Source organism: Nicotiana sylvestris, chromosome 5 (assembly GCF_000393655.2).
Source record: "Nicotiana sylvestris chromosome 5, ASM39365v2, whole genome shotgun sequence".
Classification (NCBI taxonomy): Eukaryota; Viridiplantae; Streptophyta; class Magnoliopsida; order Solanales; family Solanaceae; genus Nicotiana; species Nicotiana sylvestris.
In genome coordinates, this window is record NC_091061.1 from 78,793,753 (window position 1) to 78,816,897 (window position 23,145).

The 23,145-nt window shown below is 36.7% G+C and overlaps 1 protein-coding gene across 2 annotated transcripts; it reads left to right on the forward strand.

Moving 5' to 3' along the window:
- Nucleotides 1–1,630: 1,630 nt before the first annotated feature.
- On the forward strand, nucleotides 1,631–11,847 carry LOC104246967 (3-phosphoinositide-dependent protein kinase 2-like). 2 transcript variants are annotated; one of them, XM_009802882.2, is made up of 12 exons: nucleotides 1,631–1,958; nucleotides 2,262–2,671; nucleotides 3,358–3,538; nucleotides 3,677–3,729; nucleotides 4,099–4,200; nucleotides 4,272–4,380; nucleotides 4,497–4,575; nucleotides 4,833–4,998; nucleotides 9,950–10,084; nucleotides 10,168–10,352; nucleotides 11,193–11,415; nucleotides 11,532–11,847. In XM_009802882.2, the coding sequence occupies exons 2-12, from the start codon at nucleotides 2,519–2,521 to the stop codon at nucleotides 11,613–11,615; spliced, it is 1,470 nt and encodes a 489-aa protein (XP_009801184.1). In that variant the 5' UTR covers nucleotides 1,631–1,958; nucleotides 2,262–2,518; the 3' UTR covers nucleotides 11,616–11,847. The 2 variants fall into 2 exon arrangements, with proteins under 2 accessions (XP_009801184.1, XP_009801186.1); XM_009802884.2 differs by having other exon boundaries at nucleotides 10,186–10,352.
- The last annotated feature ends 11,298 nt before the right edge of the window (nucleotides 11,848–23,145 follow it).

Here is a 23,145-nt window from a genome sequence, read left to right on the forward strand (position 1 = left end):
GTAAATTATTTCAAAATTGAACCTTGTATTTATAGGCAAGCGGCGACGATTCGATGGCGCTAATGGCCGGCCACCACTAGTCAAGCATTTAATATTTTGGAGAAGCGAACCGGCAGGACATTTCGGTCACCCCGAGCGCCTACGTATGACGTTAAGGACTTCAGAGAAATCGAGGCCCAAGTCATTTCTTATCATTTATTCTAAGAAACGTTGGGACTATCTGTATACAGTCAAAATCATATACCCCCGATTTTATAGGCTCGAGAGGTCGCATCGAGAATAGGTTCAATATAGACCGAGCTCGAGCTCGAAGGCAGAATACGAGGCTCGAAGATCTAAGTGCTCGAGGAACATCGGAGCCAAGTATGACAAACCCCGAGATGATGTCGTTATGGATTTGTAACAAAAAGATCAAGATTCCCTCCACGTCCCCAAGATCATGGCATAAATTTCGGAATAGATTTGTACGAGTTAGTACGAATCCGTACTAGGCGGTTAGACAGCTATCCCAATAAGATTACTTAGTGTAAATAAAAATGTACCTTATTTAGGGTTCCCCTATTATATAAAGGGGATCCCTATCATTTGTAACCATGATCAATCACTGGCAAAGAATATACTCTCTTACTTTCTTGCTCATATTTCATTAGAATTATCTCTTAACTTCATTGTCTTTATTTTATTGTTCTTGTTGACCTACCTCGAGGCCATCACAACTCGAGGTCGAGGCTTGCTTAAACATTGGTTTGATTCAACTTATCTCCCTAACTTATACGTTTGATTTCTTGTTTATTAATTTGTATTGAACTAAACCACATATCTTTAAAACCACAAACAAGTTAGTTGTTACTCGTATTTTTGAGGTAAACAGTTTGGCGCCCACCGTGGGGCTAAAGATAATAGTGTTTATTTCAGTACTGATTCTGATAACACACGTTATTTTCACACTTGTTCTTGTCAAGAATTTTCGTTCTCAGGTTAAAACATGTCAAACTCGCAAAACGCACCCATACACAATGATGATGGTCTTGGATTTCTTGGGGGAAACAACAATGCAGGGTGTATACTCATAAGTTTTGCCCATGAAGGGTGTGATGAGGTTCAGAGTGTATACTCATACTACGCTTCTGCACATTTATGTGCAAATTCAAGTATTGGTTGTAGCGAACCCCGGGAGTGAGAGTTAGCTTGTTCGCGAGGATTCAAGATAGAGCTGCATACTATCGCAGTCCCTTAAGTGTATAAAAATATTAGTTGCATTTCAGAGCTATTTGACTGAAGTGTAATTTTTTCACTTCAGACCTATTTGGCATAAGTGTATGAAAACATTCGTTGTACTTCAGACCTATTTGGCCTTAAGTGCATTAAGTCCAAAACTTTAGACTTAATTGGTCTGAAGTACATTACACTTCAGACTAATTTTTTTTTTTCAACTTCAAATCTGATAGGTCCGAAGTTTAACTTAAAAGTTCGTAAGCTTGTAAATTTTTGTTCAAAGAGGGTATAACTTTAATTTTGTGATCTCAATTGGCTATAGATGCAAATGCCCCATTTTTACTCCACGAATCATATTGTCTTATTACTTATGTGAGTTATGATTATTTCGAAATAAGGGAATTTGTACCATTACCAAATTTGGCAAATGGATTAAAGTCTTCAAACAAAAAGATGAACCTAAATTGGAATATCCAATGAAACCCCCGATATTCTGAATCACAACTCACAACCAAAAGCCATGGGAGCATGCAATGTAACTGATGCCATTTTTGAAGGGCTCCCCAATCATAGGCAGCATGTCCTTCTCAGCTTTTCCTACTTTTCGGGCCCTATACATTTTATGCCATTATTATTCACACAATTTCGAGGCTAATAAAATTGTTCATCAGTTTAAAGAAAGAAGAAAAAGAATTGATCTTCAGGGCAATTGATCGGTAATGCAAATGCAATGAAATGAAAAGGTACCCATTATTCAATTCAATGTGTTCTTCAATCCCCATAATTTCATCCAGCATTACAACTCCTCATCCATGCCATTCATACCTGAAGTCTTTCTGATTTGTCTCAGCTTAGCTTTCTAGGGTTTTGAGGAAAAAAAGAGATAAATTTAAAGTTCATACCTTTTTGCACACACACACACACATATATGTGTGTGTGTGTGTGTATGTGTGTTTGTCTTTTCATTTTTTTCATTCATGCATGTAACTATGTAAAAGGACTCATTTGCGTTTGTTTCTTTTTGGCATATGGATTGGCTTTACCAGGTTGGTCTCTCAAAGAAAAAGGAAAAAGTAAGAGGATTATATTAAGAAAATCTGATCTAATGTGTGATGGTTCTCTCTGGTTCTCCTGTTAAAACTTGAATCTTGGGGGCGACGTTTGCAGGGGCTGAAACCCCTGATTTTCTAGGGGGAGAAAAAAGGGAAGGTAATAGTGTTTCATATATAAAACACAGATAAAAACATATATGCGTATTTTAGGTTGAAATGTTGGCGTTGGTGGGGAGAAGGAGTAGCTGACGATGGAGCAAGAATTAAATTCAAAGCTTAGGATTCAGAACAATTCACCAAATGCTCAAAGGTCTAAGAGCTTCGCATTTAGAGCACCTCAGGTGAATTTCACAATCCAAGATTTTGAATTGGGAAAGATCTATGGAGTTGGTTCTTATTCCAAGGTCAGATTTTTAATCCTTTTTACCCAGTTCCTCTCTTTATTTGGTGTTTGGAAGCAGTCTAGTTTTAGATTCCTCTTCCATTTTTTTCTTTTTTGTGCTTAGTTTATGTTTATGTTTTCTCGCTTTTATTATTTTGCTTTATTTTCCTGCTCATTTTGTCTTAGTGATATGTTAGTTAACATGCTTCGTCTCTTTTACCTTCCATGTCAACTGGCTCCTCTTTTTGAGGGGTGCAGAGAGTGGTTTGGTGTTAGTATCATGAATTTTCTTTTTGAAGCTTCAATTTGTTATTTCATTAGCTTACTCGGAATGTAATGAATTATCTGCCAAATGCTCCGCACAAAAGGAAAAAAGAGAAAATTAGAATATTGCAGTAGTCTTCTTTTAGACCAGAGAGAAAATCTTTTTAGCGAGTTCATCTTTGGAATGTGGTTTGAATTATCTAGTATCAGAATAAAAAGCGATGCTTGGTAGCATTAATTGTTGATCACACTCCTAAAGCAGAGCTCCCTTTAGGGGCTACCAAGCCCCATTTTCAGTTGAGGGGTCGTCTTATTAGCCTATATTGGTAACTAACAAAATTCTTCTCATGTGTGGTCCTTCTCCCTTCACCCCTTTTGCTTTTTCTCGGGGGTAAATCATGAATGTTAATTGATGTTTTGGATGCAAATTGTGGAAACTACCAGGTTGTCAGAGCAAAAAAGAAAGATACAGGGAATGTTTATGCCTTGAAGATCATGGACAAAAAGTTCATCACTAAAGAAAATAAGACTGCTTATGTGAAATTAGAGAGAATTGTGCTTGATCAACTGGATCATCCTGGCATTGTACCACTATTTTTTACCTTCCAAGACACTTTTTCACTATGTAAGTATTCTACACATTTGTTGATATGTTAGTATTTTACACATTCTTTTTAAGGATCTTTTTCCACTCTTTATATCTGGCATTTCTTGTTGAATATTGATTTTTCTCCTTCTAATTTCATGTAATCCTATTGGGAAGACATGGGCCTGGAGTCCTGCGAAGGTGGGGAGCTTTTTGATCAAATTACCCGGGTGAGTAAATGAAGAATTTTTCCGATCAAAAAAAGTAAATGAAGAATCAAAAGTCACAACACAAAAGGTAAAATAAAATCTTGTCACTAGTGAAACTCTTACGTAGTATTACGACTTCTCTCGAAAGCGTATTTTCTTATTGAAGTTTGCATTGTGATTGACTTCCTGATTCTGAAATAGTCTGATGTTACCTTCCAGAAAGACCAATCATCTTATGAATATCCCTATCCAGCTATTCTGATGTCATTGCCAGTGAAGGATTTCCCATTTCTGAAGCGTGTTAACAATTCCACAATTTGCATCCATTGCTTTTTGACTTGTAAAGCACTTAAATCGTCTCCTATTGAACTTTTACTTTGGTGCATGCAGAAAGGCCGTTTGTCTGAGGAGGAGGCTCGTTTTTATGCAGCTGAAGTAGCAGATGCTCTTGAATATATACACAGCATGGGATTGATTCATCGAGATATTAAGGTACTTTTATTATGTGGTCTATTGTGTCAACAGAATATGCTAGGACAATTTTGATTTTTTATTTATGGCAGCCCGAGAACCTGCTACTTACTGCAGATGGACATATTAAAGTTGCCGACTTTGGCAGTGTAAAGCCCATGCAAGATAGCAGAATAACAGTCCTTCCAAATGCAGCATCAGGTATATCTTGCTTGCTGTAAGGTCACTTCCGTGGAAATCATGAGAATCACGTAAGCACAAAATAGGTGTTTTGATGCCATTGCCATTACTGAATCACTGGTCTTTATTTTCTTTAGATGACAAGGCTTGTACTTTTGTGGGGACAGCTGCATATGTGCCTCCTGAAGTTTTAAATTCCTCTCCTGCAACTTTTGGGTATGGACTTTATCCTTGGTAAAGACAAATCTTTTGCTTCTTCGTTTTGTATTAATAGTAGGTTGTACGGTAATCCACATACAAAGGGCATAATATTGAGTTCTGAAGAAGGAATCTAAATCTCCGGAAACTATATCAATCAACTATGCCTTGGTCCCAAATATAATTGCTATTAGTTTCTACACTTCATTGATGTTGTCTGAATTATGCATATTTAACTGGAAGCATAATTATTCCGTTTGGACATGATATACCAGAAATGATCTCTGGGCACTTGGCTGCACCTTGTATCAAATGCTTTCAGGAACTTCTCCCTTTAAAGATGCCAGCGAATGGCTCATCTTTCAAAGAATCATTGCAAGAGATATCAGGTTCCCAAATCATTTTTCAGATGAAGCCAGAGATCTCATTGATAGGTTACTGGTAAGCTATTTTTCCTGTTTAATCTTACCTGCATTTCCCTGTGGTTCCTCTTCTCCTTTCCTCCCTACTTTTTCTTTGTTGTCTTTTTTTTTTTTTTTTCTCATATGAATCTCAACTTGAGTTAGTCTCACCCATAAATTTCTATCGGCGAATATCTTAACAATTTATCTGAGTTTTTGCTTTTGATTTGCTTCATCAGTTTAACCTAGTCTCTAGATAATTATATTTGTTAGCAATAAACAGAATCTCATCTCTACTGTTGGGTGCCGCGAAACTTTGTCCCACATCAACCAAATACTAGTCCTTCTGCACATAGATGGCATCGTCGTATGGGAACAACTGGCCATGTGCATTTTCTCAAGCTCCTCTCCTAATAGGTTTCGCTGTAGAATGTAGTTCTGCATCGACCAAAGATGAGGCCTTGGGCATATTATAAGGTCCCTACTCTCTCACAACCTACAAGGTGCATTTTCAGGACAAGATCCTCCATACCACGTATGGAGGTGGGAAATACTGTGTGGTGATTAGTCAACCATTTTGATCATCAACATCTACTTTAGTTGCAATTTCTGTATGAGTTGACGAATGAGTGACCATTTTGAGCATCAACATCTATTTGGTTGTGCTGGAATTCCTCTTATTGTCAACCTCTTCTTCTGTCAGCTGAATTGGGACTAATCCAAGAAAGACATACGACTAATGTACTTTCAAGGTTTTGCACCTCTCAAGTACAAAGAAGAGAGAAAAACAAAAGCACCCCGCTATAGTTTTTCACAAAACTAGCGAAAACGTTCTTCAAACTCACGTGAGAAGAATGTAAGATGAAAAGAACCTTACCCACTCGTTCTTCAATCCCGCAAGGTTGCAAAAGCGTTGAATAAAGGAAGAACAATGAAATAAAAGAGTTAATCACGTTTAGGAAGCTAATGCTCAAAGAAACTAATCACCCCACTTTATTTTCGGTATATTCAGTCCTTTAAATAGGCTTTACAATGAGTAAAATTGATAAGGTTAAGAAAAATTAATCCTAATTAAAGTAGAATAAAAATAAGGCTAAGAAAACCTATCCTAACTAAAATAGGAAAAAAAAATTCAAGTAGGAGTGGAATACCAACTAACAATCCTAGTTTGACTAGAACTACAAATATAATCCTGCGAAAACAAGAATTAAATTACTAGAAAGCAAGAATATGAAATCTTAATCTTTAAGGAAAAGAAATCCTAATCTTGAATGGATTCTTGGACTTCTTGAATTTCTTGGATTTTTAGTTTTCTTGATCTTGCATCATTCTTCCCTGGTTGAAAAAGACTCGTCCTTGAGTCTAACCAGTGTTGTGAAGAGCGTGTTGCGAGGAAAAGCGACAACCCCCATTTCTCTTAAAGCGAGAAGCGAAGCGCTCGCTTTTTAATTTTAATTTTTTTTTAAAAAATAAATACTGCATAGACAACACATGTAACTGTAAGCAAATGTTCAATACTTCAATGTAAAAACTAAAGAGTAGCATCAATTAAAGCACAAAATGAACATCCTATTCTTCTACAAGATTGTCAAATTCTTGTATTCTACTATTATTATTATATTGCTCGTTATCTTCTTCAACTTCTTCTTCTTCATCAACTAGGGACAAAGTAGCTGCTTCTTTTCCCTTCCGCTGTGAACTTGAAGTTGAGGTACTCCCCCTCAAACCATCAATCCTCTCCCCAATTCCACGCGCCTCCGCAACATCACCCCAAGTGAAATCAGAAGTTTCCTCAAATACTTCTTCATCTGCATGATCTTCTGGGACTCCAGTTAGCCATTCATTAGCATCATCGATGTTGTCCAAACTAATTGGATCAATTACATTGCAAGCGTTATAACAACGCCTCATTGTTTTATTGTACTTAATGAAGACTAGATCATTGAGACACTTCAAGGTTAGTTTGTTCTTCTTTTATGTATGAATCTGCAAATAATAAGTAATTATTAAGATTAGGACAATTGAGATATAATGTAATTATCTTAATATACTAAATCTTTCTTGTTAGTTCTTACCTGTTCAAACTTCAAACACGCTCCAATTCCTTTCACACCCGGATGAGCTACATGTTAGACTTAGAACCTTGATGGCAAACTTTTGTAATTCTGGAGAGGAATGGTCATATTTCTTCCACCATTCAACTGTAGAAGTAGAACAAATATTCAAACATAATATTGATAAAGAGATAACTTATTTACTATAAAGCAACATATAAGCACTCGCTCACCTGGTGACTTCATCTTTCTTTGTCTAATCATCATGTTTTTTCCAAAAAGTTGCTCAGCATTCCTATAAGTACTAAACTGCTCCGTTATTTTATCTTGCACGGATAAATCAGGTATCAACTTCTCAATAAATTCAATGCATCCCTTCCACAATTCTTCATCTCCTAGAATCCTCTCTTCATTGTCATAAAACAGTTCCGGGTTCAAAACAAGTCCAGTTGCATGCAAAGGGCGATGAATCTGACCGTCCCACCTTTTATCTATGATCTCAACTCTTTTGTATTTTCTTTGATAATTAAACGAGTCTTGAATAGCCTCCTGCACCCTATACATTGCTTCGTAAAGGTAGTCCACTGGTTGTCTTTGCTCCCCATCCACTAAACGAAGCACTTTAACTAAAGGACCACCAATCTTCAATGCATAAACCACATTGTTCTAGAATGAAGTAGAAAGTATAATGTCTGCAGATTCTCTCCCTCGAGCTTCCCTTTTATAGGCATTGTTAGTTTACTCATCTGAAACAAACAACTTCTTCAAATTGCTTTGGTAAAGAATAGGTACCCAATGCTCACTAGGTTTCAAATTACATATTGCTAGCTTATCATAAAGCTTCTTCACGTTGTAAGAAAACTTAGCATGTGGTTGTACTAAATCCCACTTTCTAAGTTTTGACTTTCTACCATGCCTTCTCCATGTAATCTTTCTATATTGACTATCAAACTTCAATTGACGATATGAAGTAATTGGTGTTAGAACTTCACGAAACTTAGCCAACTCCATGTCTAGCTTTGAATTAAGCATGGAGATCAACGCTCTTCTTGAGACTGCATCAATTGCAATGCTTGTACACCAACAATCACTTTGATGATGTCCGTGTATATATGTATGTATGTATATATATATATATATATATATATATATATATATATATATATATATATATATATATATATATATATGAGTTGAAGACATCTTGTTTCTCCAATATACTTCAAGCTCTCCATGGCAAGCTTGAAATTGAAGAATATTTGGGCAAATAACTGTAAATAGTTAGTTCATAGTTACACAAATTCAAAAAGAACTTACGGAGAGAATTAGCAATTGTGCAGGATCTAGGAAAGCTAGGAACTACGTAGTTTTGATTAGATAGGCTTTGTAATTAGATTCCCTTAAATGATTGGTTTCGTTTGTCTTTCTGAGATCTTAATATTCTGAGCAATCTTCCAAGAAGGTGGTTTGGAATCTAGATGCTCTTAGTTTGTTCCGGTAATATTCACAGTTTATTACCCAAAAAAAAAAAAAAAAACGTGAAGTGTTTCTGCCCATGTCTATGCATTGCATTCAATTATCTATTAGGTATAGCAAAAAGTAGTTTGTTCAAATATCTTGTACCAAGATACTTGGTCTTGTAATGCAAGCCCAACTTCAATAATCCTACACCTTTTCCATGACCTTTTATTTTTCCCTAAAATCATCTCCGCCCAATGACACCATGTGACAGTGAATCTAATTTTTCACCTTTTGCTTTTACTTTAAAGAAAAAAAAACCCAACAGAGGAACCTTTATGAGTCTGAGTGACGTCTACATGGTTAACTCTCAACAAGGAGCAAAAGTGATTCATTATATGGGCTAATCGCAAACTATTAATGTACGACTGAAACAATAATCTGCTTTTGCTCTCAGCTCTTCTATCTTATGAAATGGAACAAAGACTTGAGAGGAGAAGGAAGTGTTCTCATCAAATTTTGTAATTCGTTTTTTGCCTTTCTAATGGCATTCAGCTATTTTACATCTTCAGAGTGAAGTCCAGACTCCAGAGCAGAAACTGGTTATATATCTATTGGCTAGCAAGTTTGGTTAAAGTGGATGTAATTTTTGTCACATATACAACTGCTACGTTGTATAGGAAAAGTAATTTACTACGTATTGTGTGCGTAAACAAAAAGATTCTCCCTTCCCCTTCCCACCTTTTCCCTTTGGATAGAAGGAGCGGAAGTGGTTGAAGGGTAGCGGGTATTGTTAAATCATTATTGATACTATTCTCCTTCCCCCTTCCCACCTTTTCCCTTTGGATAGAAGGAACGGAAGAGGTTGAAGGGTAGGAGGTATTGTTAAATCATTATTGATACTATTGTCACTTTTTTGTTCCTACTAGTCCTGGGCATGCGTGTTGCACGTGCATCTCATGTAATTAGTATAAAATAAAATAAAAATTACATTGTTTTGTACATGGATGATAAAATGCTTTGAATCATGATTATAATATAAGAAAAGGATTGTAATCGCAACAATCGGAACATTTAAGCTAAAAAATTAGAAGGAGAAGATACAATATAAGAACTGTAAATGTTAGCTCTAAAAAATTATTATACGCATGAGAAGTTAAGAGTTTAACTTTGTAAAGTGAAGAATTTAGATAAATGTATCTTAATAAATTCTTTAACAATCCCATGGAAAATTTAACGTTACAAAACTAACTTTTGTAGCTTTCATATTTTGTTTAGTAATATTGAAAGTATTATTAATGTAACTTTTAAGGGCATAAAAATCCAATAATATTATATGGTCATTTTAGTCTTTCGTATTCAACTTTGATCTTCATGGTTATAATATTGTATGATTATGAGATTTAATTCCTGGCTCGGACATATCGATGAGCTTAAGTAAGTGTTTGGTTCATATACTTTTTTGATGTAACGACTCAGGATATTGATCCTAGCCGAAGACCGGGTGCTGGACCTGATGGTTATGCTTCACTGAAGAACCATCCTTTCTTTAGGGAGGTTGATTGGGATAGTTTAAGGTCTCAAACTCCTCCATGTCTTGCTGCAGAGCCAAAAGTATGCCATTTCCTTTCATATTTATCTCTGAAGCGTTATTTCGTTCTGCTCAAAGTGATAACCGTTCATAGAAGTATTAACAGGCTATCCCAAATCTTCAGGCCCACTCTACTCGTAGCAGTGGTGAAGATCAAGATTCTTCATGTAATCCATCACATATTGGGGATGGATCAGCTAGAACTAATGATGGAAATGGTGGTACAACATCCTCTTCTGAAGCTGGTAGCATTACCAGGCTTGCTTCAATTGACTCTTTTGATTCAAAATGGTAGGTTTAACTTCTCTGGAGTACTAGCTGCATTCTCTTGGTATAACTTTTAAAAAGGGGCAGCTTTGTTATGTCAAAATGGTCCTGCTGCTTGTTGTGGGAGCTAGAAATCTTATGTAGTGGAAAGAGATCTAGTTAATCCTACTCAGTCATGCCATTTTCCTTATTTAAATTTTTGTCTTTTCTTCGTTAAGGAAAAAAAAAACTAATAATAACTATAGAATATTGTCCTGGAATTGGTAGTCTCTGTACTTTGGTAATTGTGGTTTAACATGTGAAAAGGTATCGTGTTCTACTTGGATGCCAGATTCTTGCATATATCTGCAGCTTCTGAAACTCCTTATGTTTCCTAATTGGGAAAAGGAAAAGGAAAGTAATCTTTTCTGCATGAAGAAATTACCAACTTCTAGTGCAAGCTGATAGCCTTCAAGTAGAAGCTTCATTAAGTTTCATGTAGAAGCTTGTTTCTACTCTTCAGAGCATATGTTGGAGTGGTTACTGCTATTCTAGACTCGTAAAGAGGGAAATGACATGCCTAAATTGCACACTTCAATACAGGCAGTTTTCACTTTTTAGTGCTAGTAATCTTTGCTACACGAATTAATATACCAACTTCTGGTGCAAGCTAATAGCCTTCAAGTATGTGGATGAATGCTTACATTATAGAAATTTTTTTTCTGTTCTTCCCGAGTATACATTGTATAGGTTACTACTCTACTAGAATTGTCAAGAGGGAAATGACAACCCTATCTTGGACATCAAATTCTCTTTTTCATTAGCTCTTTCCATCTCTCATTCTTTATGGATCAGTAATTTCATGTCAACGTGTTTCATCAACAGGAAACAATTTTTGGAGCCTGGTGAATCCGTTCTTATGATCTCCATGGTGAAAAAGATGCAGAAGCTTACAAGCAAGAAAGTTAAGCTTATCCTGACAAATAAGCCAAAGTTGATCTATGTAGACCCCTCAAAGTTGGTGGTCAAAGGGAACATTATATGGTCCGACAATTCTAACGATCTTAGTATTCAAGTCACAAGTCCTTCACAGTTTAAGGTTTGCACAGTTAAGTATAATTGGCTAATTCTGGTTGATGAGTTTTTATTATTATGTTTTTCCCAAGTAATCATAGTCTTAACTCAATCTCTGTATGTCTATGCAACTTGTGGTCGATCATACAGCCAAAGAAAGTATTGTCTTTCGAGGATGCTAAGCAACGAGCAATGCAGTGGAAAAAGGCAATTGAAGCTCTCCAAAACCGGTGATTTTTATGTTTCATTTCGACCATATATTCTTTGCAATAGAAATAAAACAGTTGGGGCCACAGGGGATCAAGTAACTGTTGGTTCCTCCCATGGAATTCTTATCAATACAACTTAATTTACAGGTCTAGTCATTTTCACCAGAGTTTTTTCTTTTTTTTCTTGGATGAAGCTTTCACCACATTTGTAAGGTACAATCTTTTAAAGGCAGAAACTCTTTAACTGAGAGTTCTCACTTCTCAGCTTTTTCTAGAAACCAAAATTTTGATTCTGAAACAAGACTTATTGTTTTCCGAAAACAAACAGCTCTCTTTCTTTTTCCTATTAAACCATTTTTGGGGGCATTCAACAGTTTTTTTTCTTTTCTTTTTCTGAACGAATAAATTGAAGCTCACACCTTGTTATCCAAGCATCACACCTAAATTAATTGTTTTCTTATACTTCTAGGATGGAGTAGGGGTCAAAAGAGAAATAAAAAATGGTTAATCAAAAAGATAAGAGTAGTTTATGCACCAAACTGCAAAATAGTTATGATTGTGGTTTAAAGGTCCCAATGCAACGATTGTGGTCCTGAATGTACTTGTTTGAGTTAAATTGATCACTTGGGAAAAAATCATCTTGTATTGATCTCAGCTTTTAATTACTCATGTATAGCTTGTCAATCTACCTATAAAATTAGTTTAATATTTCTTCTAAAACCACACATTTGATCCACGTTTTTTCCGCACACAAATTCAACCATGTATCAAACTCTTAATCTCTAAATTATCGAAAAACGTCGCCTAGTTTAAGCAAAGTTTACTAAATTTAATAACAAAATGAACTCAATTATTCATTGCTAAACTTCTCCAATCTTCTGAGAAAATTGAACCGTTGTGTCTCTGTTTTCCATTGTCCGAATAAAATTGTTTCAAGTGTTCGAAGCCTAAAATGGAATGAATATCTAATATTGTCATTTATATGACATTGTCTTTTTTCTTAGAAAAGTTCTTGAGCATAATGATCAGGAAAGAATTTATGCATCGAGTACCACATGCAACAGAATAAAATTGCTGGACCCAGATGACAAGTGGGAGATGGTAATTTACCATATGTAACGCATATACGTTAATAACAAATAAAAATTCTTGAACAAATACAATGAAGAAATGCAGAAGGTGTACTGGAATCTTTATCGAGCAATGGTAAAAGTGTACATGTTAATCGTGTTGTAATGATTTAGCAGAAAAATACGAGATTTTACATAACATGTGCAAATCATATATGAGCCATGGCCGATCATTCATCTGTAGAGAGGTTGACGAACTAGAAAATGGCAAGGCTCCACCAAAATATTCTTAATAAACCACTCTTAATGGACGTACTTGATAAACCTTCCACGTTTGTCTCTTCTTTACGAATTGTTTCATTGATATTAGAAGAATTAACCTAATAGCCGTCCACGCTTAAACTAAAAATAGCTGGCAAATGTATAATATTATATATAATTTATGCATGTGTAATATGTGTATAACAATTTATAATCAATGTATAGCCTATATATAACAGCTAAAAAAAGTAAAAGTGGATTCTACCGGCTTAATACTAATTGACAATCCATCAGTAGATGAGATATGAGTTAGGCGACCGATCATTTCCTTAAAAAGAAAGTGATCATCGTTACATAGTTGAAGAGAACCGTCTTGAATGACAATTTCGATGAAACTACTTGGCCTTCTCGAGGGCTATATATATATATATATATATATATATATATATATATATATATCAGCAGCAGAAGATAATTAAGAAGAAAAGTACACAACAACACATAAATCAGAAGAAATTACAGTACAAGCCGTATAAGCCATTGACTCATCATCGATTTTAGGTTTCACATAGAGAGGATGAGGGTGAATTAGATGTGAGTGTAGTTAGTGATTGGCCAGGCATGATGGTATCCGTTAACTTAGAAAAGAAATATGACAAAGTACCAAAGGAGGTTTTATAGAGATGCTTGGAGTCTAGAGGTGTACATGTGCCATACATTAGAGCGATTAAGGACATATAAAATGGAGTCAAAATTCGAGTCAAAACAGTAGGACGAGACATGGAACACTTCCCAGTCGAGATGGGATTGTACCAGGGATCACCTCTTAGCCCATTTTTATTTACCTTGGTGATGGATGAATTGACAAGACATATCCAAGGGGAGGTACCATACTGCATGTATTTGACGATGGCATAGTATTGATTGACGAGACATGCAGCAGCGTTAATAATAGACTAGAGGTTTCGAGACAGATTCTAGAGTCTAAAGATTTTAGGTTGAGCATGACTAAAATAAAATATATGGAGTGCAAGTTCAGTGACACATACCATGAGAGGGATGTAAAAGTGAGAATTGATACACATGTCAACCCCAAGAGAGGAAGCTTCAAGTATCTTGAGTTAATAATCCAAGGAAATAGGGAGATTGACGATGATGTCAGATATCATATTGGAGTGGGGTAGAAGAATTGGAGTCTCGCATTCGGTATCCTATGTGATAAGAATGTGCAACCGAGACATAAAGGTAATAGAGCGATTGTTAGACCAACTATGTTGTATAAGCACAGTGTTGGCCAATCAAGAATTTACACGGTCAAAAGATAACTGTAGCAAAATTTGGCTGTTTAGATTGGTGTGGGAATACTAGGAGAGATAAGATTAGGAAAATAGATATACGAGACAAGGTGGGAATAGCATCAGTGGTGGACAAAATGCGAGAAGCGAGGCTAAGAGGCTTTTGACATATAAAGAGGAAGAGAACAGATGCCACATTGAGGAGGTACAGGAGCTTGGCAGTGATAAGTCTAAGGAGAGTCAAAGGTAGACCGGGAAAGAATTGCGGAGAGGTGATTAGATATTACATGACATATCTCCAGCTCATAGAGGACATGACCCTGGATAGAAAAGCAAGAGGGTCGAGGATTATGATAGAGGGCTAGTAAGTAGTCGAGCGATTTTTTTTTCATCATCATATCTTGAATAATGTTTATTTTACTTGGATTATCTTTATTATTTTTGTTGTCATTACTTTCTTTTGTACCATGTTCTCACATAGTTTTTTACTCATCCATTTGTCAAATCTGGTTTGGAAATATTTTGCTTGAACCGAGGGTCTATCAATATAGCCTCTCTATTTACATAAAAGTAGGGATAATGTCTGCGTACATCTTATCCTCTCTAGACCCACCTGTGCAAGCACACTTGGTATGTTGTTATTGTTATAGTTAGTGATTAGGAGTAAAGAGAAGGCAAGTTTAAATTTTAATCAAATTAAAAGATGACTTTTAAAATGAACAAAATGATCCTTCATGTATGGAGGTTAGACTATCTTGGTCCTTCATATATAACATTTGACAACAATAATCCTTATTGTATGCAAAAACATAACACTTTTTATTCCTAACCCTAAAACTACCGTTTTCCCTTTAAGAAGCTGTTATAATTTACAAAGGTCGTTAACTACTTTTTGTTGCTACAGAACATGAATGAACATCCATGCATTCCCGTAGTCGGAGATATACCATGGGGGAAAGCTCCTCCATTACTGACTCCTTCCATTTCTCCGATGACTCTCGCCAGAATCCTCTCCTAGCCCTTCTCTTCCTTTCTATTTTCAAACTAAACGAAAAGAAAAAACAATGTCACTACAAAAAGTCATTGGATGAGAATTTAGTGAGATCGAGGTTGAACTCAAATACTTGAGTCCACCTTCAATAGTGGCATGTTAAATTCACCTATATTGCCGGTCAAGGTCTCGATGTTGTCAGTTACAAATTCAGATGAACCGTTGTGGTGCCTGCAGTGATAATGGAGTTAAAGGAGAATATGGTGGCAATGCAATTCAGTTTGACACTGGTGGTAATTTTCCCCTAATTGCCAATTTCTAAGTTCCCTATCAAGGGCCAATTAAAATCTCTCCATCCATGTTCTTCTTCTTCTTCTTCTTTTGGCCAGAGCTTGAATCAAGAATAAGGATGGAGAACTTTTGACGAAAAACCCGCTTCTACTCCATCAAAGAAATTAAGGCTAAAGGGTTTGATGGTGTATTTTATATATAAAATTGAGATGAAATCTGATTAAAAGCATAGAGGGGACCTGATGCATTTGCATAATTGAGCCTTGAGAAGAAGCTGAGTTGGTAGAGTTAGTTAGTACCGGTAGAAGTTAGTTACAGTTTGTTATAAGAATTTAGCGAAAGTGAGTGGTAGTTAGCAGTATAAATTCCTTCATTCAATTGAAGTATAAGTATCAAAACAATTGTATTGTATAAATTCATTCAGATATAATAACATCTCTCTTCTCTCTATGCTTTTTCTCTTACGAGTTAGCTAAATATCTCGGATCAGTCCCTGAATTAGCCTCATCTTCCTCGAGTTGCAGCTCTTGGATTAGTTCTTTTCATCTTAATTCTTCTTGTTGCATCAATTGGTATCAGAGCTGCTCGATTCTTGGCATCGACATGGGTCGGGATAAAAATCAAGACAAACCTATTGACGGAATGGATGGTAAAATTTCAGAAATTCAAGAACAATTGCAGAAATTAATGGAGGGTATAACTAGCTTGACTAATCGAAATACACAAACTGATAAGGAGTTGTTTGAGATCAAGGAGGCCATTGGGTTCATTAAACAGAAGGGTAAGGAAACAGAGCAATTGGTAATTGAATCTCCATTTGACGGTGACTGTTCGATGGGCCAGAGTCGTCTGAATCGACCTCGAGAATTTCAAGCAGGCTCTACTCCAACTGGTGATTTCTTAACCCGATTTTCCAGATTAGATTTTCCTCGATTTTCTGGGTATGATTTGAGGTCTTGGTTGTATAAGGTGGATCAGGTTTTTTCTATGGAAGAAATCACTTTTGAGGAGAAAGTGAAGGTGGCTTCAATTCATTTTGATGGGGAAGCCATTGCTTGGCATAGATCTTATATGGGGTCACTGAATACAAGTGTGTTCCCTACTTGGACTGAATACGTGTTAGCTTTGAATGAAAGATTTGGAGAAGATTTTGAAGACACTATGGAGGTAATTAAGAATTTAAGGCAAACTGGAGGTGTAAAGGAGTATCAAGCTGAGTTTAATAGACTTTCGACTGAGGTCAATATATCAAATCAGAATGCTATTAGTTGTTTCTTAAGGGGTTTGAAACCAGAATTGAATAAATCTGGTAAGATTCAGTTGCCAAGGACCTTGATGCAAGCATACATGAATGCTAGATTACAGGAGGATGTTTTCGAAGCACAAGCTCAATCTTGGGGAGTTAAACCTTCTTTCAAACCACAGAACTCTATATTACCTACCCCTTCCTACTCTAAACATCATAATCACCAAAAACCTCCCATATCAAATCCCACATTTAAGAAACCTTTCAAACCAAATTCTAGTAAACCTAACAGATTGCATGGTAGAAGGCTAACTGCTGCAGAAATGGATGAAAAACGGGCCAAGGGGTTGTGTTTCTTTTGCGACGAAAAATATGAACCAGGCGATGTTTGCAAGGCAAAAAAATAGATATTCATAGTAGATGTGAATGATGAATATGAAGTTACTAGTGAAGATGAATTGGAGCAAGGTTTAGAGATCAATATAGAATCGGATGAACTAATGACAATCTCTCTGCAGGCATTTACTGGAGTAACAGGTTATCAGACCATAAGGGTCACTGGTTAACATGAAAAGAGACCTTTACAAGTGTTGATTGATACATGAAGCACCCACAATTTTATTGATGAAGAGGTGGCCAGGAAATTAGGGTGCAAGCCTAGTCCCATAGCTAGCAATCCATAAGTGTAGCTGATGGAAGACGAGTGCAAATTGCGTCAGTATGCAGAAACTTGCAATGGCTGCTACAGGGCACTACATTCTTTTCAGACTTTTTACTCCTGCCCTTGGGTAATGTTGATATAGTATTGGGAGTACAATGGCTGAGTAATCTTGGCAGAATCTTATTTGATTTCAAAAATAGAGCAACCAAATTTGTCTATCAAGGAAAGAAATATGTGCTGAGAGGGGCTAGCAGCAAGCTGAAATCAACTAAAACCAGCACTCTGAATAAAAAGCCTGTGGACGATGCTCAATTTTTTATGATGTCCTTAATCACAAATGCGGCAGAGGGTATTCATTGTAATAGCATACAAGCTTCTCAAGTTAATGAGATATCTCCTGTTTTGTCTACCTTATTGGAGCAATATGCTAGAATTTTTTAAATTCCTACTGTATTGCCTCCCTATAGAAGTTCCTTCGCTCACAAAATTCCTCTCATAGACAAAACAATACCTATTAGTAAGAGGCCTTATAGATATCCTGGAATAAAGAAGGATGTCATCGAGAAGCTTGTGCAGGAAATGTTGGATCAGGGAGTGATACAACATAGTACCAGTCCTTATGATTCTCTTGTTGTTTTAGTGGGGAAAAAAGATGGTAGCTGGAGGCTTTGTGTTGATTACAGAGATCTAAATCAGCTGACTGTTAAGGATAAATTTCCTATACCAATTATTGAAGATTTATTAGATGAATTGGGGGGTGCTGTGGTTTTTTCTAAAATTGATCTTAGAGCTGGTTATCACCAATTAAGGATGGCTGCTAATGATGTTCATAAGACTGCTTTCAAAACTCATGAAGGGCACTATGAATTCTTAGTTATGCCATTTGGCTTAACTAATGCTCCATCATCCTTCCAAAGTCTTATGAATTCTGTCTTTAAACCCTTTCTCAGGAAGTCAGTCTTGGTCTTCTTCGATGACATATTAATTTACAGTAAAAATATGTATGATCATATTATGTATCTAAAGGCTGTGTTTGAGTTAATGGTGCGACATCAGTTGTATGCTAAGCCATCCAAATGTGCTTTTGGGGTACATGAAGTGTAATACTTAGGGCATTTTATTAGTGCAAAAGGAGTGGCTACATACCCTAAAAAGATTTCAGTTATTAAACAATGACTTGTTCCCACTACTGTGAAACAACTGAGAGGATTTTTAGGATTAGCAGGTTATTACAGGAGATTCATCCGAGGTTTTAGTGAAATTTGTAAACCTCTAAACGAACTGCTCAGAAAAGACAACTTCAACTGGACAGATGAAGCTACAACAGCCTTTGAAAAACTGAAGAGTGCCCTGGTGACTGCACCTGTTCTAGCCATGCCCGATTATACAAAGCCTTTCATTATTGAGACTGATGCAAGTGGAATAGGCGTTGGTGCTGTCTTGATGCAGCAGGAGCATCCAATTGCCTATATTAGTAAGTCACTGGCTCCTAAACATCAATCTATGTGTGTTTATGATAGGGAGTTATTAGCTCTCATCTTTGCTGTCATGAAGTGGTCACACTATCTCCTAGGAAGGCACTTTATTGTCAAAACTGACCAGAAGGCCTTGAAATATCTGCTGGAGCAAAACATAGATACAGAGTCCAAGAAGCTGGAATCTCTAAGCTCATGGCTTTTGACTTTTCTATTGAGTATAAGAAGGGAAATGAGAATAAGGCCGCTGATGCTTTATCTAGAATTGAGGAAGCTTAACTTCTAGCCATTTCATTGTTGTCCCCTAATGATCCCTTATATGTTCAGATTAAAGAAACTTGGTCTTCAGATGCTGCATTACAGGAGCTAATTACAAAATTACAAGTTTAACCTTTCAGATCTTATACTTGGATTAATTCTCAGTTGAGGTGGAAAGGCAGATTGGTTGTAGGTGTAGACCATCAACTCAGGAAATCTATTATTAGGTTGTGGCACTCTACTCCCAAGGGAGGTCATTCAGGCATGGATGCAACAATCAAGAGGCTGAAGTCTCTATTTTTCTGGAAAACTCTTTCCCAGGATACTAGAGAATTCATTAACAAATGTGACATTTGTCAAAGACATAAGTATGATGCATCGGCTTATCTTGGACTGCTACAACCTCTTCCAATCCCTGAAGGTGTTTGGACTGATATTTGCCTTGATTTTATAGAAGGTCTTCCTAAAGAGGTGATTCTTGTTGTTGTAGACAGGTTGAGCAAGTATGGGCATTTTATGAGTTTGCAGCATCCTTATACTGCTCAGTCAGTGGCCCAATGTTTCATAGATAATGTTTACAAGCTTCATGGCATGCCTATTACAATGACAAGTGATCGGGACCCTATATTCCTCAGTTCATTTTGGCAAGAAACTTTTGCTCTACAGGGTGTCCAGCTACAAAGATCCACTGCTTATCACCCTCAGACTGACGGTCAAACAGAGGTTTTGAACAGAACCTTGGATACTTATCTTAGGTGTTTTTGCTCTGACAGTTCTCGCGATTGGTCAGTTCATTTAACACTAGCTGAATGGTGGTATAACACTATATATCATACTGCAATCAAATGCACTCCTTATGAAGTTTTGTATGGTCAGAAACCTCCAATACATCTTCCCTATTTGGTTGGTGAAGTTGTTACTGATATGGTTGATCGATCATTAGCTGCTAGAAAAGCCATAATACAGCTGCTAAAATTCCATCTGACCAGAGCTCAGCAGAGGATGAAGGACATGGCTAACAAGCATAGGTCTGATAGGAGCTTTGTGGTAGGAGATTCGTTTTTATCTGAAATTACAACCCTATAGACGAATCTTAGTTGCTTCCAGGCCATTCAATAAGCTGGCAGCAAAATATTTTGGTCCTTATCCTATTACTGCCAAGGTTGGAGCTGTTGCTTATCGGTTACTACTACCTGCAGATGTTTTGATTCACCCAACATTCCACGTGTTTCAACTTAAGAAGTGCCATGAAGTTCCTGCTACCATTTCTCATCCACATGTGCTGCATTTATCCAGTCCTTACTCTCCTGAGCCTGAATGCATCTTGAGCAGGAGGTTGGTCAAGAAAGGAAACAAGGCTGCATGTCAACTCTTGGTTAAATGGTCAGGTGTTGATGCTGCTCAAGCTACTTGGGAGTACCTCACTGACTTACAATATAGATTTCCTTCCTTCACCCTTGAGGGAAAGGGTGCTCTTGATTAGGGGGTATTGATGCAATTGCAGAATTGAGCCTTGAGAAGAAGCTGAGTTGGCAGAGTTTGTTAGTACCGGTAGAAGTTAGTTACAGTTTGTTATAAGAATTTAGCGGAAGTGAGTGGTAGTTAGCAGTATAGATTCCTTCATTCAGCTGAAGTATAAGTATCACGACAATTGTATTGTACATATTCATTCAAATATAATAACATCTCTCTTCTCTCTATACTCTTTCTCTTACGAGTTAGCTAAATATCTCAGATCAGTCCCTGAATTAGCCTCATCTTCCTCGAGCTGCAGCTCCTGGATTAGTTCTTTTCATCTTAATTCTTCTTGTTGCATCAGGACCGGAGAAACATTAGTTTGATATTTTGAGTGAATTTAATGTTGTTTTATACGGATTTTGATGTTGCACTGGTGAATCAACGTATTTGGCCCTGTTTTGAGGGAGCTTGGCAGTGAGATATGGATGAAAATATGTAAGGAGATATAATGGTTGAACAGTGGAGAAGAAGGGAAAACCAAGGGGTGCGGTGGACTTACGATGGTCTAGAGGTATTAATGGCATCTTCTCATTTCCGGTCAAATGGGTCATATGCAGCAAAGTTAAATTTAACAGTTTTTAAGGAAAAATGTTAGTTTTAGGGTTAGAAACTAAAAATGTTATGTTTTTTCATATACTAAGGACTATTTCTATTAAGTGTTATATATGAAGGACCAAAATAGTCCAACCCCCATACATTTAGGACCATTTTGATCATTTTCTCTTATGTTTATTAGCAGTAGTTGTATCTATTAAGAATAATTATCTTACAGATGCTTAAAGGTATTATCAATGTCAGTCGTTTGCCGTAAAAACGTACAAATAACACAACAATTATCAGATTTGCCTTTACAATTACTTCTCTTCTTCCTCTCAAATTATTCGCACTGTGTTTTCGTGGAAAAGTTGAATTTATTATTGAAATTTGAATTTTGTTGGCTTTAAAATTATGCTAAAAACCCATACAAAGACACAATGGAGGCTTAAATTCCTTCGGAATAAAAATTACTCTATCAAAAAGGCCCATATCTGTTTTCCCCCCACAATCTTTAATGAAATTTAAAGAACTATCTTAGATGACTGATAGAGAAAAATTCAAAGTGATTATTTGATGCGTAAAGAATGAATAAGCTTAATAGCCTATTATTTTCCTAGACAAAAACTGCATGTTTAATGTTTCAAAATCCAGATACATTATCAAAACTACATGTTCAATGTTTCAAAATCACGACACATTGTTGGCAAGATTTTCTCAAGAAAGCATCATTTACAATCTTGCTTGGAAACATCAATTCCCGAGCAACATAATCTGAACCTCACAAGGCGTCTGCTACCACATCAACCTTCCTCAGATGATACAAGATAGTGATATCATAATCCTTTAAGAATTCCAACCACCTCCGCTACCTCAAATTCAAATTCTTTTACTTGAAATAAATACTGAAGACTCTGATGAGCAGTATAAACCTCACAATACACGCGTTATAAATAATGACTCCAAATCTTGAGCGCATGCACAATAGCTGCTAACTCCAAATCATGAACCGTATAATTCTTCTCACGAGGCTTCAACTAACGTGGCACATAGGTAATCACCCTACCTTCTTGCATCAATACACAACCAAGGGCGATGTTTGACTCAAAAGATTTTAAACTCTTTTTGAGCAAATCAATCAAAGATGAAGGGGTAAATCGTAGTTGAAGATAATAAACTCTAGGATCACAATAGCAGAGAGAGGATAATAGTAGGGAGATAATAACAATAGAGAGAGAGAGAGATGATAATAGTGGAGAGAGAGATAGTTGTTGTTTCCTTAAAATCCCGTGTCTTCATTACAAGGCTCAAACCCCTCTTATATACTGAGGGATTTCCCCTAATCGTGGGGACGGTGAATTAATAAAATGTCTAATAAGTATTCCCTAGGTCCCTTAACATGCCAAATCTAATGCCGATATGGTGGCGTCTCTCCCTCTGCCACAGGGTCGTACCCTTCTATCGACTCGTAGGTTTTTGGTCATTCGTCATTCTCGCTATAGGCTATGGTTGATCAAATTCATACCCATACAGTTAGTCCCTTCGCTCGTCAAGGTCGCAACGGGATGCGTCCTTGGTGAACTGACTTGATGCCTCTTCTTAGGAGGAATTTGACTTGTCGAGATATGACAATGTGACCAGTGAGAGGTGGTAGCCATGTTCGGCGGGATATCTAAGAGTACACATCACCCTGGGTGACGTCAGCTTTCGTATGCGTCATCATTACGCGGATTTTTGAGGTAGAGACTAACGGTTTGGCGCTTGGTTTCCTGCGCTGAGTTGAAACCTGTCGCCTCGATTCAGGCACCGCCCAACCCTATAAATAAGTAAAGGGTTCGATTCTTTTGAAAAACTTTGGCCATTCTTGATAAGTCTCCGGTCTTCTTCTCTTGCTTTCATATTTCTTCGTTTCCATTTCTGGCCAGAAGTTCTTTTCTCTTTCACTCCACTTGTGT

Coding starts and splice junctions, on each gene's coding strand:
- LOC104246967 (XM_009802882.2), top strand. CDS start 2,519: ATGGAGCAAGAATTAAATTCAAAGCTTAGGATTCAGAACAATTCACCA. Junction 3,730..4,098: donor TTTTTGATCAAATTACCCGG/GTGAGTAAATGA, acceptor TGGTGCATGCAG/AAAGGCCGTTTGTCTGAGGA. Junction 4,381..4,496: donor CCTTCCAAATGCAGCATCAG/GTATATCTTGCT, acceptor TATTTTCTTTAG/ATGACAAGGCTTGTACTTTT.